The sequence below is a fragment of the Entelurus aequoreus genome, linkage group LG12 (genome assembly GCF_033978785.1).
Source record: "Entelurus aequoreus isolate RoL-2023_Sb linkage group LG12, RoL_Eaeq_v1.1, whole genome shotgun sequence".
NCBI classification, from domain to species: Eukaryota; Metazoa; Chordata; class Actinopteri; order Syngnathiformes; family Syngnathidae; genus Entelurus; species Entelurus aequoreus.
The window spans coordinates 21118434-21135189 of NC_084742.1; the positions used below are offsets into that span (position 1 = coordinate 21118434).

At 38.4% G+C, this 16756-nt stretch overlaps 1 protein-coding gene across 1 annotated transcript; it reads right to left on the bottom strand.

The window, feature by feature from the left end:
- Window positions 1-1242: 1242 nt before the first annotated feature.
- Window positions 1243-13066, bottom strand: dok1b (docking protein 1b). Its single transcript, XM_062066859.1, has 5 exons — window positions 12714-13066; window positions 5473-5790; window positions 5273-5369; window positions 4510-4682; window positions 1243-3854 (listed from the first exon to the last, which is right to left on the bottom strand). The coding sequence occupies exons 1-5, from the start codon at window positions 12768-12770 to the stop codon at window positions 2496-2498; spliced, it is 2004 nt and encodes a 667-aa protein (XP_061922843.1). The 5' UTR covers window positions 12771-13066; the 3' UTR covers window positions 1243-2495.
- Between the last annotated feature and the right edge of the window lie 3690 nt (window positions 13067-16756).

Below are 16756 nucleotides of genomic sequence, written 5' to 3' on the forward strand. Positions count from 1 at the left end.
TTAAATCTACCTCTGTCTGCACTTGAAATGCACAACACAATCCTGCCCCAGTTTCACCAGCGCCATGGCAACTCTCAAAACACAACGGACACGGCGAGGCAGAGAGAGCAGAACGACAACAAAGTCCGAATGAAAGCCCGTTGTTTCATGTTTTAACGGTGCAATGAAGTGGCTGGAAATGGAGTGAAACAATAAAAACAAAGTGTGGCAGAAGACGAGAAGCGAAAGATGAGGTCATACTTGTTTTTAGCTCAGGACAGAACATCTGTTTGGCGAAAATGACTGACCTTGGTAGCAAAATACTTATGTTGACACCTTTGGAGAACTGTTTGGACTTTTCTTCGACATTGTTTATTGTTAGTTCTATTTACAGACAGCACAGCTGTTTCTTACATATAGAGGTGCATTGCAATCCATAAGAATATCCTGCAAAAGTTATTTGATTTGAAGCGTTCAATTCAGACTAAAGCATGCATGGATAATACTCATGCATAATTTTTACATCATCTTGGCCAATGCCTTCTTAATGGTGAGTCCAAGAGGGTCAACTCTGTAAGCAACTATAGCAACTCTTTATGAGCTTGTTAGATTCATTCCTTGTGAACCAATTATTAGAGATGCAAATAATGTGTCGCATCAGTCACTTCCATTGCAAATTTTGATCCAGAATCAAAAAATTAGGTGTCTGCCAATGTGGGGTTTGCGCCTTCTCAACAAGTGGTATAGTACAAGTACATAGTACAAGGTGCCCAATCATAGCTTTTATGGTCAGATTTTTTGGGGGGAGCAGGTCACGCTCTGCAGGATAGTTTGGAGGGTGACGAGCAAGCTAGCATAGTGTAGGTTGGCATTTATAGTCACAAAAGCATAAGCCAGGGTTTAGAGCAATTAAAGGCTGATTATAGCATGACTCAACAGTTTTCAATATTTATGTTTTGACCATTTTTCCAATTTTTCAAAGCTACTGAATTTTGGTGTTTTTATTTATCATTTGCGGCCTGCAGCTCTTTCTCTCAAGGAGAAAAGGCTAAAATGTTAGAAAGTCTGCTGTAACTAAAATTGATACAAAAGCTTTGACAATATATAAATATATATATATATATATATATATATATATATATATATATATATATATATATATACGTATATATATATATATATATATGTATATATATATATATATATATATATATGTATATATATATATATATATATATATATATATATATATATATATATATATATATATATATATATATACGTTTTAAATCAAATTAATCACACTTTTAAATTTGGATTGATCGTGATTAATCACAGGTTATTACTAGCTTGTATAACTTAAATTGACTTAAAGAACTACTCCAAAATTTGGACATATACAGTTTTATTGTCATAATGTCATCCAGGAAAAATTGTAAATGGTTTACTTGAATGAACGTCATTTATTTGCTCAAAACCTGGTAACAGTTTTAGTGAAATTTGCCAGCAGCACACCAGTCAGTCTCCTCACTCGTTTTTGCACTAACGAATGCTGCCATACTGATCACTGACCAAATAGCAACTTGTGCCACCTTTCAGGTAACCATCCGTGGTTAAGGTAAAAGAGCATGAACAGTCACAAAACATTGTGTGATTAATCTGTGTGTATACATGTTTAATGCAGTATTTTTTGTGATTAATCACATACGTTAACTCAGTATTATTGACAGCCCTGATTGTTTAGACTTTCTCACAAATGTTGTGGTATTTTGAAATAGTTTGGACACATCTTGTTTAGTGAGTCCATAGAATATAATAGTTTCACTTTTTCAATTGAACTACTGAAATAGATTAAATTTTCAAAGATATTAAAATTTATTGAGATGCACCTTTACACATTTTCAGCTAATTGCAGGGTTTCTTATTTAGATGAACAACAACGAGAGATTGAAGTAGTTTCTGTCAACCTTCCTCTGCAGTTAAAGTCACGTGACCCCGTTTTGTCTGTTTCCTTGAGCCAAATAGGGGATTGGGTTCCTATCGCATGCTTCCTGCAAAAGCATAACAGTATGTTTTTCCACCACGTGGAGCCTTAGGGTGTAACAGCTCCCGTACTAGAGCCCATTTAAATCTCTCTGCACTGCTGGCAAGGAAAGAGAAGAATCGGTGCAGGAAATACTAGTTCTTATAGATCCTTCTGAACATTTCAAATACATTCTGGCTGTCCAGAATGGTCTCAGATTTCACCAAGACAAGAATGCAGCGGTGCTGTCACTTCGTATGGGCGACAGACATTTTGTAAAAACAGCACAGCTGGTTCCAGACTCCAAACTCTCTCGCATGTCTCTTAAAGACAAAGACTCACTCCCTCAATTTGTGAAACCACCTCAAAAAGGGAGGTGGCTCTCTTTTAGCCGAGAGCTTACAAGAAAGACTTGATCTCAGTGGACACACCTGGAAAATATGCTATAAAAAGTAAAGCTGTCTTGTTGTGCTTGACAAGTTTCTTGCAATTATCAAATATCTCCCAAGTTGTCGTAGATAATGTCAGGTGACCTCAGTGGTGTCGCTTTGGGCTGGTTCAACCAGGATTTAGAAGGTATAGCTTTCTGTTTTGATACTTTGCTGTACAGCTCCTGGTCCCCTTCTCCACTTATGTCCCAAATGTTGTTGTTGTTGTTTAAGTTACTGACAGATGCACCATTTTTCCCGCGAGGCAACGGTACAGGCTCTTTACGACCAAAAGTGCCCCAGCTGGGTTTGGGGGCCGTGACAGGTTTGGGCCATCTTGCAGCCTGAGCGTTCTGCGCTCTTTGGTTCGTTGGGGAGTGTTTGTGGAAATCTCTGTGGGTAACTGTGCTGTAATTTCCCTCCGGTCCTGTCAGGGGCGCCACTTCCTCTGGCCTCTTCTGGCCATGAGGCTCCAGACGGGCTTCGTTGTAAACACTTGTCCCTCGATGTGGTGCACAACCCTCTGGCTCATCATAAATATGCTCCAGAGCTGGAACAGGGGATGCGCCCTCTGCTTGACCACCGTTTCTGTTCACTCCTCTGCCTCCACCTCTCCCACGCCCCCCTGCATTGGCTGGCCCGTTTAGACCGATCGTGCTAGTCTTGTGGCTCAGCTCCAGGCTGATGTGGTCATACACATGTGAATACAGGTCGGGGGCTTTTCTTTGGTTGCTCCCAACGTGGTGGTGCTCTGCTGGAGCCCCGCCTCCACAGGACTCACCACCCACTGGTCGCAGTCGAGGGACCGGCACCTGTGTGGATGTGCTGCTCGGAGGGTTCTGGTTCTTGATGCTGTCCACTGGGTCTGAGTAGAGACTGTCAGCAGTGTACAAAGGCAGGCGGACTGCATCAGCCGGCTCTGAATAAAGAGCGGCCTGTTCATCAGCAGAGGAACAACCCTTTAGCGCCCGCTGGCCTCTTGGTGACCGTGGAGGTGTGTTTCCTTCACTCACAACCCCCGGTATGGCTGGCAATTCTGGTAAACTCCTCCCTTTGTGTCTCTCAGCTCCACTGCTTCCTTGCCCTTTTCCTGCTGCATCTCCTCCCTCTCTCTTCTCGAGCACACCGTCTGCAGAGCCCGGCTTGCTGCCGCCCGAATCACCATCGGCCTCCCAGCTGCTACAGCTGCTGCTGTCTCCGCTGCCGGGTGCAGTGGTGCCAGTGTTGCGTACGTGTTGCAGCGATGGCGGACACTCTGAGTCACAGTTGATGGGACAGCTCAGGGGACGCTCCTCAGCCAGGGCTTTTTGTGACTTGATGGCCTGGTCTACGAGGGTGAAGATCTCGTTGCCTTGCTTGGTGTCAAAGGTGAAGTTACCAGGGCCTGAGTCACAGCGACGGCCGGCCTCGAAGGAAAACATCACCTGGAGAAGTGATATCAGTCAATGTGATTCAATGTGTGAGAAGAAAAAGAGTAAGCTTGTTTTACTTTACAGTCTCATCTAATGCAGTGGTCCCCAACCTTTTTGTAACTGCGGACCGGTCAACGCTTGAAAATTTGTCCCACGGACCGGGGGGTCGGTATGGTATTTTTATTTTTTTTTGTAATAAAAAAATACAATCATGCGTGCTTACGGACTGTATCCCTGCAGACTGTATTGATCTATATTGAAATATAATGTAGGAACCAGAAATATTAATAACAGAAAGAAACAACCCTTTTGTGCGAATGAGTGTAAATGGGGGAGGGAGGTTTTTTGGGTTGGTGCACTAATTGTAAGTGTATCTTGTGTTTTTTATGTTGATTTAATAAAAATAAAATATATATATTTTTTTTTTTTTTCTTGTTCGGCCCAGTACCAATCGATCCACTGACCGGTACCGGGCCACGGCCCGGTGGTTGGGGACCACTGATCTAATGTACTACTTCACTCCATTTAATCATCCCTTCTTGTCGCTTTGCAGAGTCATTTTTAAACGTTACTTTGCAATTTGCTGAGTGGCAAAAAAAACCAACATAACTACAGACCCTAAAGCAGAAGATGCTCTGACCACATGCAGTCGCGTTCTTAAACTCACCCGGTCACGCCCGTATCTCCTCAGCAGCTTGTACGGCCAGACAAAGACGTTCCTTTTTGTTTTGGGATCTTTCAAGATCAAGACGTTGCTTTCGGCTTTAAGCCAGTAGTGACCTGCCAGCCCGCAGCGATCCGAAGCCTCGGTCCGCTGGATGCCCACCCAGAACTTGTTTACTGAAGAGAAAATTAAGAAAATAACATATAAAAGCCCAGTTTGGCACAGTTAGGACATGTATAGATCACATACGCTGCGTAAAAAACATTGCACGCAACATTGATTGTTTGTGCCAGGGTTTGGCGATACTGCAAATGTTGGCATCAATCTAATACTGAGTAAATACAGTACACTGATACTTCTTACTTGTAATTTTTCAAAATTATATAAACATTTTGTTATTTTTGCCTTTAATTTGTTGATCATGATTATAATCAGAAACAACAACAAATAATTTGTGGGGAAAAAAAAAAATATGCATACAATATTGTAAGACAATGTAACAATTAACAAACTAATACAATTATTCGCTTTTCTGCTGTTAGTACATAAAACGTTTTGATGAAAATTAAGTCAATAGTGTAAAAACCACTATTGGCTCTCATTCAATTCCTTTGGCTTTTTATAAAAACACGAATATCTGGGAAAATATTCATACAAAGAACTGAACGGCTAGTATTGATTTGATACTGATAGTACAAATGGTATCGATACTATTGATATTTGGATCAATCTGCCCTCCCACTAGTTTGTGCTACAACATCCTCACCCTCCTCTCTGGAGTAGTAGATAAGGTTCTCTGACATTTTCAAGTCCTGGGATCCCCCATCAGATTCTCCAGACACACTGCCGCTGCCACTTCCACCCTGAGGAGACAGAAAGATGTCTTCACCAAATGTCTTTTTCGTTGACTACATGGCACTTATTTAGCAATTGGTGATCATAAAGGGGCCAAAGCAGAAAGGATACCTGAAATGCAATGTCACACATGGTATCCATCCACTCCTTGGCGGAGTTCTTCTCGGCAGCGAACACATGGGTCTTGTCGTTGGTTTCCACACAGAACGCTGCCATGTTGTCTTTGGGACAGCTCTCTGTCAGTGCCGGCAAGATGGAGATGCACTCCGACAAGCGGATGATCTTCTTGTCCAGCTTTTTGGTCTTCTCATTGGAGCCGCTGCCTGAAGCGACGGCTGCTCCTCCTGACCCGTGCGAGTCGAAGAATTCAAGGCGGGCGATGCCATTTTGGCTGGCTGGGAAGAGGACGAACCAGTTCTTCTTCCATTTCTGAAGGGCACAGCAATTGTCAGTCAATATAATTAATATTGTGCTTCTATAGTGGAACCCGCTTAGCTCAGCACCCTCTATTTGTGAATACTTGTATTCGGATTCTTGTGATGTCATATGATATTGGAGTAATGGAAGTATTGTGTATGGTAGCGTTTGCCTGCTAGATAAGGCCAAACCAAGAGAGAAGAAAAGTTGCCGAACTGCCTAGGCAGCCTTGAAGTGTAAAGTGAATTTTCCAGAAAGGCTTTTACGATGGATGTGCCGATTAATCGGCCACCGATCAATACCGGACGATTTTCATGAAAAAGTACATAATCGCCATTGCAGAATAATGTCTTTAAAAAGGAACTGCACTTTATGGGGACTTTTGTGTATCATCCACAATCCCTATGTAATACAAAAACTAATGTTTTTCTTTTTTCTATGCATTCTTAATTAATAAAATATGGAAAGTATGAGGTGGCTAACAATGCAGCTAATGAGAGTACACTATTCGGCTCATAATGCCCACTAAAAAACTGCCAACAGTACTTTATTTACATCTCGTGATCTGCATATTAACCAAGTATTAGCAATTTTGTTATTACAAGTGCTAACACTGACAAACTATTTTTAGCGGCGCTGTGATCACAGAGGTAGCTAGCTTATGCTGCTATGTCGACATACTGAGCTGCTGCTGCATCGCCTCTGAGTTGGTCAAAGTTAATTCTAGATTATAACCATGCCTCTCACCTGTATAGTAGAAGCATGTGGCCATAATTTGGGAAGTTGGTCAACTTTGACATTCAATTTAGACCCGGAGATAGCGAGAGAGACACAAAAAACCGCCCGTTTCCAGCACTTTTTTTTTGCCTGCTAGAGGATTATGATTGATTCTTCATTTAAAGGGACTATATTAACATCTCATCAGTTGGCATCCCAGTGACAGCAGACATTGCACAGTGAGTAATTGTTTTATTATGTTCAAAGTTTCTATTTCTTGCTTAGCAATTAGCAATAACGCTGCATGATGCTTATTCATGATGCACACTGGTGCTGTTGTCGTTGAAGGAAAAATGTAATGTCGCGATGCGTTTGTGAAATTATTACGCCGTCGAATGCTTAAATCTTACATCTTATTATGAACGTGCCTGTTACTACATTACCATATATACTTACAGTGTGTATATAAAACAATGATGGAGGCTTCTGGATATTTTTTAAGAGTGCTTTATAGGTAAAATAGAGCGACTCCCATGAGCTCCATTGTTAGCTGAGTTTTGCTAGATTTTATTTAAGAGTTATAGAGTGCATTAAAAAGAAAAATAGATGTGTGCTTCTCTCACATAAGGATTGTAAAAAATAGGCAAAATTCCAAAAATAGTGCAGTTCTTCTTGATTGCCAATCACAATTGCCGATCTCCTCCGGCGAACCCTGTATTTATTTTTAGTCCACTGGCTGACAAGCGGCTCGCAACTAATAATATTCACCTCCATTAAGGAAAATAAATTGCATTTCTTAATATCTTAAGTATCATTACTAAGTACATTATCACTGGAGGACGAGGCTAAACATCTTACACAGCGAGAACAAGCCAGGAGCAGACATGCTACATTGCTAAGCTAATACGTGCTTAGTAAACTTTTTTTTTAATTTAGATTGAACCACATTACAGAATAAAGTAAGAAGATATTAAGAGGAATTTAAAATAGATTAACAAGAGTTAGACGTATGATGATAAAACAACAACAGTTGGTGTGTCAGCATTGTTGCAGCCTGTACACAACATGTAAGAGGAGAGCAGATTGATCCATAAAATGGTGGTGTCGATACCAAGGTCGATATTTATATCACTATTGACTTTATTTGGCTCATATTGTATGGAATTAAACAGAATAAGGAACGAGTTTGAATATTGTGTTGATATTGTTAAACTGTCAATTGCACTCACCATTAATTGAACATTGTAGAGTTAATATATGTGATCGGTATCGGCATCATAAACCCCTGATCGAAATGTCCATAGTACAGGCACGTGCACACATAGGGCCCTACGGGTGCCTGAGCCCCTGCCCTTTTTTGCCTCGTCTTAAAAAGTGCCCTCTGCCTGTGTGTGTGGGTTTTTTTTTTCTTTAAACAACATTAATAAATTCCTGTCAGGGATGTAAAAAAAAAAAAAAAAAAAACAGCGGTACAAAAACTCCACGTTTTCTTGTAATACCGGGTTGTTTGAGCCTGCCGCTTCCTTTAAACGTTTAGCCCCTCCTCGATCTGCGGGCTGCAGCCAGGGTTACTCAGACGTGACAGTGGAGCAACTTGAACCTGTGCGTTATGGTCTAGTCGCCGTCCACTTATTCAGCATCTAATATGGGTAATATTTCAGAAAAACGCTGTATTATTCTATTAGTCAATGTGTCAGCTTCTGTTTTTGCCGGACGTCGGAGCACGGCGCATCAATTGAGCACGGCACATCAAGTCCGCACAGAGCAGAGAGGATCGTGCGGGACAGGAAGTAATGTACAAAATAAAACACCGGGTTAATTTTCAAAATAAAATGCACGTTTACGGCGGATCACATTTCTCTCACAGTAGAGTTTTAGATATAAGGTTATTGTGACTTTGCTATTACTGTGTGGGTTAACAAACTAATAATAAAACTGATAATAATAAGAAGAACAATGATAATGATAATAATAATTATTATTATTATTATTATTATTAATAATAATAATAATAATTTCAGCATTCTGGGGATATAAGATGTAGGTTATCTGTTAGGAATATTGCCATCTGTATTTAATCTTGATTCATGTTGATTATGCCTGCAGCCCAATGCCAAAAAAAAGAAAGGATACAGCCCTCTACTGGCCCCTGGTCCATATTTTTGGCCCTGTATTGCGTTTCAGTTGTTTAGTCTGAGCATTAAGTGAGATAGACGACCATAAGTTACAACTTGATGGTGTTTTCATCAAGTTAAGGGAAGTAGGACAGATTTTCACATTGAAGTTTTTTGCATTTGGGTATTTATTTTTGTATTTTTTTTCAAAGTTCATGTTGCACTGTTCAATGTTCAATATTAAAGTGCTTATCTTTAACAAAAAATAGCCTAATAATAAACCAGTGTTTTGTTGCTTTTCATGTCTTCCAAGCCTATGATAATGTGAATTAACTCATTATGACCATAATTTGTTAACACAAAAGAAATGGCAATCACTTTTACCTACAAAGGACACACAGCTAAGTAGTTAGCTTCCTATTAGCAAATTCCATATTGTGTAAAGGACCAAAAAAAAAATTCCTGCCCTTTTCTGACTTTGAGCCCCTGCCCCTCTATAATCATGTGCACGTCCCTGCCATAGTATATACCGTGTGCTATTTTATAGATGCTGATAAAAGTCTGATTTGACCACACTTCAGTAGTGATGTGTGGGCCGATACTGAAATATTGATACTGCCGATACCAGATCTTTATGCTCTAGTATCAATTCTCAAATCAAAATATTGATACTTTTGATACTTTTGTTATTTGAGATCATGTATATCATTGACAGAAACACACTGTACTGTAACTAAATCCTTGAGCTCTTCTCTAAATGAAACGCGATTGGTGGAACTACTTTTTAGTCTGCCTGGGTTAGTTTGTAATGTGCAAGTGCAGCGTCAATATCTTGCAATCAGTGCAAAATAACGCCATCATTTGTTTCGCCCTATAATTTTATATTGTTTTGAGATTATTCCTCAAGAGCAGCAACACTTGAAAAATATTTGTTTTAATTTTACCAGACACATTAGGTATATTTGCACAAAGTATCAGATCGGTATCGCCAATACCAACCTGAATTTTACACGGTATCTGATCAAAAAGTATTAGCATACTTTTCATAAATTAACAGAGCTACCGCGTTAACTTTGTCATGTGTCTTGACTACAACAACAATAAATACATGCACAAAAAAATTATTACAATTAAAAACCACTGTGTGTACGTTTCAATGCTGTGTAAGTAGACAGCAGTTACGTTGTGGTACTACTTATACTCATAAAGTTGACAATACTGCAACCCATCTCAACATAAACTTTTTTTTTGACAGAAATGACCCCTATAGATCTCAAATTGTGGTCGACCATGAACGTCTACATAAGCATGCCCATTTTTAGTAATAATAAGAACATGTAAATGTGGCTTGATAGCTGGTCGACATAAGCGAGTTCCACTGTGTTTTGCTTTTGCTCGGACGACAACTTTACGCATGTGAGCTAAAAGCAAGATTTCTCTGTTTCATCTGCCGCTGAGAAAAATGGGCGCAAAGACAGGAAACGGGCAACAGGAAAGAGGCTAAACAGAAACCAAAAATGTTGCCACACACATCTGTGCTGTTCAACGAGGGCAGAAGATTCAGGAACCACATGTGAGGCTTTAAAGGCTACTTCATGAAAGTGTGCCACAAATGACCACTAATGCATCAAAAACACAACAATGCTATTTTGTCACAGACTAGTTTTGAAGTACAGCGTACTTTTCATTTGAACAGCACTGAATCGTAGAATGGTGATTTCAGGGCAGGAAACCGGACCAAAATGTTTTGTCCGTCCATGTCATATGACCAGAACGCGGCACGCACAGAGACAAAGACCTTCTTAGAGTGGCTGTGTTCTTATTTAGCATATACCATTCTACAAAATATGTGAATCACTTTTTTCTTGCTTAGAAGATCGCACAGACAGCACTTTCTGGCCTTGTGGTTTTGTTCTAAATAAGTCGTACTATTTTTTTATTATTATTAATTTTCTTAGACGTCTCATCATCTTCAGAAAGAAAATGAATGCTCTTTCTGACGTTCTTAATGGGAGGTCCTGGAAGGACAATAGAATAGAAAGACAAAATATTCCATTAAGTCAAAGACAAATGGCTGATTATTATTATTTTGTTTTTTTAAGTTTTTTTTTTTTTTAGTTTTTTTTTAAATTAATCAATCCAACAAAACAATACACAGCAATACCATAACAATGCAACCCAAATCCAAAACCAAACCAGACCCAGCAACACTCAGAACTGCAATAAACAGAGCAATTGAGAGGAGACACAAACACGACACAGAACAAACCAAAAGTAGTGAAACAAAAATGAATATTATCAACAACAATATCAATATTAGTTACAATTTCAACACAGCAGTGATTAAAAATCCCTCATTGACATTATCATTAGACATTTATAAAAAATTTAAAAAAAAGAACAATAGTGTCACAGTGGCTTACACTTGCATCGCATCTCATGAGCTTGACAACACACTGTGTCCAATATTTTCACAAAGATAAAATAAATCATATTTTTGGTTCATTTAATAGTTAAAACAAATTTACATTATTGCAATCAGTTGACAAAACATTGTCCTTTACAATTATAAAAGCTTTTTACAAAAATGTACTACTCTGCTTGCATTTCAGCAGACTGGGGTAGATCCTGCTAAAATCCTATGTATTGAATGAATAGAGAATCCTTTTGAATCGGGAAAAAATCTATTTTGAATCGAGAATCGTGTTGAATTGAAAAAAAAATCTATTTTGAATCGAATCGTGACCCCAAGAATCGATATTGAATCGAATCGTGGGACACCCAATATATATATATATATATATATATATATATATATATATATATATATATATATAATGTGTGTATGTATATGTATGTGTATATATATATATATATATATATATATATTATGTATATATATATATATATATATACATATTATGTATATATATATACACATATGTATATATAACTATATATATATATATATATATATATATAGTTATATATACATATACATACATATGTATGTATATATGTATTTATATATAAACTGTATATGGTAATTGTTTTTTCTTGTCCAGACGGACACACGTTTCCCAAACGATTTCGCCATTTTTTTTCCTCGTGCACCAATTGACTGAAAGAGCACACACTTGACGTCACGTTATCGATGGGAAAATGCATTTTTAGACAATATGATTTGCCTGAGCGACTAGGAGACCCCAAGAGTAACAAGCGGTAGAAAATGGATTGATGAATGGGCGAGAAAGGACGGATTAAAAAATAATAATTTAAAAAATATATATATATATATATATTTACTTTTTTTTAACTTGGGACTTTCCGCGGGCCAGATTTTGGACGTATGCGGCCCGCAGGCCGTAGTTTGGGGACCACTGCGCTAAAGAATCACTTGATTAAATGTAAAAAAAAATGTGTGTTGTTGTATTGTGCAGGTTTGAAATAAATACTTAAATTCAATTTAATTAAAAAATAGTGTTTTATTTTCCTATAAACACTGTTACTGTCCAAACTGTGTGTAGTGGCCAAAAATATTAAATATACTCGTTAAATAAAACCTCTGCCTTGCTTTTAATGAATAATTATGCCTACGCTACTGTGTTTTAATGTTGGTCAATATGGTGGTACTACAGGTGTTTTCTGAGGTGGTATTTGGTGAAAAAGGTTTGAGAACCACTTGTCTAGACAAACTACCAGCCATGCATTTTAGGTTAATCAAGGTGTATACCGTTTTTGATTTGGTTTGTTTCCTGGTATGTTAAAAAAATATTAACGTTTTTCACCTTAATTGCTGTGGATATTTTGTTCGAAGAAACCTTTAGCGTTGATGCGCATGAGTGCGCATGCTCAGTAGCGTTGGGCAACAACTAATTTACGGGTAGCAAATGTTTCCAGAACACCGGCTGTAGTTTGTGTGATTTATCGGTTTAATTTGTCAAGGGCAGAATTTCCATCTCACTTGGCAGCCTATATTAATTTCTATCGGACGATAACAATGTGAAACTTTCTGTTTATCAATATACTCTTCTGGTTTGATCGTTTACTACAAGTTTATTAGCATTTGGTTGTAACAGTAATAATTAATATAGTAAGGTTTACCTTGCCAAACTTTTGATGCTGCACGTAAAGTTGTCCCTCCTTGACGTGGGTGTCCATGTCCTGCGGGGACTATTGTCTCCAAGTGGCCCCGAACTTGAACTTGAGAGAAGGCAGATCAGTCTTCAGGTTGCTCTCTTTAGTTACTCAGCATCCATGAACAACTTCCCCACTTCTCTCACTTCCGCTGCCCGGCCGTCAAGAGGCGATAACGGTATCTGTGACGAGCAACATGGCTCCGGTGACTAAAAGGACCAACGGATCACAGGGTGATCAATAATCGATGAAGTAATCAATAAAATCCGCGAAGTTGAGGGTGACTTGTCGACTTTTGACGCATGTCACGTCTGAGCTTGGGCGGGGGAAAAGGAAGACGGGGGGGCGCTAATAAAAACATGCATTTCTGCTGCGACTTTTCGGCATAAAAGCCTCATTCCAGATCCCTGAAATTATTTGTTCTTAATAATGTGTCATGTGTTTGTGGGTATATCTGTTTATGTAACTTGTAATTACATTCCAAACGTGCCAGAGTAAAAGAGACTGTTGATGGGACAGAAAAAAAATCTTTACAATTTATTTTGAAGGTAAGTTGCTTCACATCCTGTTTTGCTTTATCGACACTCCTTTCTCACCTCCTCAATAGGCTAAAGCTGTATTTTATTTCGACACTCGTACTATTTTGACTTGAAAATGTTCCTGATCATTGAATGATTTTGTGATTTCGTCTTTAATTTTGTGATCATGATTATAATCAGAATAAAACACACGACAAAGACGATAGTCACCTTTTTATTACACCTTTGCTTATTATTTTATTACAGTAGTACCTCAACTTACAAGGATAATTGGTTCTGTGACAGAGCTCTTAACTCAAAACATTTAAAGAAAAAAACAGACGTTTAGATAATAAATATTGTATTTAAAAAAATGCAATAGAGTGTACTGAACAACTATAGCAGTTTTATGAAGTAATGTAATAATGTACAGAATTTACCTTAGAGCAGGGATTTCTAACTTGTTTTCATTGGGGGCCACATCACAGTTATGGCTGCCCTCAGAGGGCTGCTTGTCACAGAGATTAATATATTAAAATAAATGCACAGGGATTCACTTCGTGATGGCATTACACAATTGCCTTTGAATTAGATTTTTAAGTTTTTTTTTACATACGTTCTGAGACAGGCTCCAGCACCCCCTGCAACTCCGATAGGGACAAGCGGTAGAAAATGGATGGATGGATATACAAAAATCTGTAGATTTTTGCAGTACAAAAATAGAATCTAAGTTGCCATAATTTTAACAAGGAATTTCACGTTGTTTTTTTTGTCTTTTACAACAAATTACTGTAAATTGAAAGATGGTACCACTGTTTTTGACGGTAAAATTCTGGTGACTCAGGTGAATTTTCGAATCGCTTAATTCTGATTATATAGTTACGGAATCATGGGGGGAAAAAACTACACCACACAACTAATACTTTGTTGCACCACCTCTGGCTTTTATAAGAGCTTGCTGTCTGTGAGGCATGGACTTAACGAGCGACAAATAGGACTCTTCATCAATCTTGCTCCAACTTTCTCTGCTTGCTGTTGTCAGTTTAGCTTTGCAGGTCTTGTCATGGACCATTTTCTTGAATTTCCCCCACGGATTTTCTATTGGATTGAGATCCAGACTATTTGCAAGCATGTGCCATTAGGTGTTAGCTTTGGGAATTAACATTGACAGTGTGAATCCATTATTTCTTAAGAATTGAGTGACTCCATAATAGTTTCACTCTGCTTGATCCAGAAATGAAACTGTTACTGACTACCACAATTCATTTTGTATAGAGTTAGAGTTGCCATCTGAAATGATAATAGTTTTGTGTTATGGCTGTCTGTTTTGTTTTTTTCTAAAAATAAATAAACAACTAAATGAACATCCTTCAAGTCTGGTGAATCCATCATTTTTCATGGATTGAAGTACCAAGTTGGATGTTTACAATGCAAAGTAAAACTAGTGTTATGATTTAGAAAATAGAAGCATTCAATACTCTGCATGCTCTGGCAGGAGAAGCTAGAATAACTTTTTAATGGGCTGCAGATGCCTCCTGGCGCTCAGTGTTGGTCCCTGATTGCGTCCCAAAACAAGCATAGTTGAAGTACCAATGATTGTCACACACCAGGTGTGGTGAAATTTGTCCTCTGCTTTTGACCCATCCCCTTGTTCACCCCCTGGGAGGTGAGGGGAGCAGTGGGCAGCAGCGGTGCCGCGCCTGGGAATCATTTTTGGTGATTTAACCCCCAATTCCAACCCTTGATGCTGAGTGCCAAGCAGGGAGGTAATGGGTCTCATTTTTATCGTCTTTGGTATGACTCGGCCGGGGTTTGAACTCACAACAAAGAAACAAGGAAGTCACAATCTTCGTTCAATGAATGTTCTGCAATTTGTCGTCCCCAAAGTAAGAACTGAACTGGGCAAGAAAGCATTTAGGTTTTCAGCAGCGAAGGCTTGGAATAACCTACAATCGAATATTAAACTTCAAACCCTTGTTACGTTGAATGAGTTTAAAGCTTCTGTGAAAGGACTGCAGTCTACCTTGTCTGTATGCACATGTGTTATGTGAGCAAGTTTTAATGTCGTAAATGTGATGTTTTATGTATTTGTTTACTGTTTTTAATGTAACCTTGCTGCTGCCCTCTTGGCCAGGTATCCTTTGGAAAAGAGATCTTTGATCTCAATGGGATTTTACCTGGTTAAATAAAGGCTAATAATAATAATAACAACCTACCGATCTCAGGGCGGACACTCTAACCACTAGGCCACTGAATAGGTGAACACACTATTATGAATCCTGACTTGAAAAGGAGCAGGTTCCATCGATGGCTTTGAAATGCGTCTTTGCCTCTTTACTGCGAATTAGTCACACTTTTTGTGTCATTTTATGAGGTCAGGTGCACCAATATAAAGTTAAGCTAAAGTTAAAGTACCACTGATAGTCACACACACACTGGGTGTGGTGAAATTACTCTCTGCGTTTGACCCATCCCCTTGTTCACCCCCTAGGAGGTGAGGAGAGCAGTGAGCAGCAGCAATGGCCACGCTCGGGAATCATTTTGGTGATTTAACCCCCAATACCAACCCTTGATGCTGAGTGCCAAGCAGGGAAGTAATGGGTCACAATATACTTTGGCATAACAACATAACGCAATATTTTTTTTTTAATTTTTTAAAATTTTTTATTTTAATCTATGTGACCATTACTGGATGAGGCTCTATTATTAAGTGTTCATTAAGTTGAATGCATTTTATGTTCGGATAGATCCAAATACAGTAAGGGTTTTTGCACAAATATCTGTTTTTGTTGTTGTGTTGTTTATATTGTTACATTGTTTAAACTGACATATTTATATGTAGTTATATGCAGGCTCGGCCCTAACCAATCTGGCGCCCTAGGCAAGATTTTAGGTGGCGCCCCCCCACATCGGCAGTGAAGTGTATATACTCACAAGAAACCGAATAGCTTTGTCTTTGACCTTTTTTTTTACTTAAAGAAAACAAATTAACAATCAGAATAGTTAACAAGATAAAAAAAAATATGAATAAATAAATGAATACAAAAAATAAAAAATGAATATCTAACAATTTATTGTCATCATTACAGTGAAATGCTGAATAGCAGAATGCAAAGTAACAGTATAATATATTATATGAGAATGTTATGTTATGATTATCTTTAACCGAATCACAGCAGTGCTCAAATTAAAAAACAGCATTCCCTCTCATGTGATATTGCTTAATTAACATTATTGATGTGCACTTTAACAACTAGGCTTACAACTACGGTATACCTAATATATAAAGGGGTGGAAAAGTGACTATTACCTGCAGGGCAAACATTAGCTAACCAGAAGGCAATAACAATGTAAACAAAAAACACCTGCTCAAAAGATCTAATACAAATGTCCCTGAGGAATGTAAGGTGGGACCGTGGGAGTACTGTAATTACCTAACGTTACATTATTATTTTCCATAACAATTTAGCCCCCTCCACAATATTAACCCGA

What these genes read in the sequence shown, in the direction of transcription:
- dok1b (XM_062066859.1), bottom strand. Translation starts at nt 12,770, where the DNA reads ATGGACACCCACGTCAAGGAGGGACAACTTTACGTGCAGCATCAAAAG. An exon ending in TGTGTGACATTGCATTTCAG is followed by an intron (nt 5,370 to 5,472) that starts GTATCCTTTCTG and finishes CTGTCTCCTCAG; the next exon opens with GGTGGAAGTGGCAGCGGCAG. An exon ending in GGAGATACGGGCGTGACCGG is followed by an intron (nt 3,855 to 4,509) that starts GTGAGTTTAAGA and finishes TCACTTCTCCAG; the next exon opens with GTGATGTTTTCCTTCGAGGC.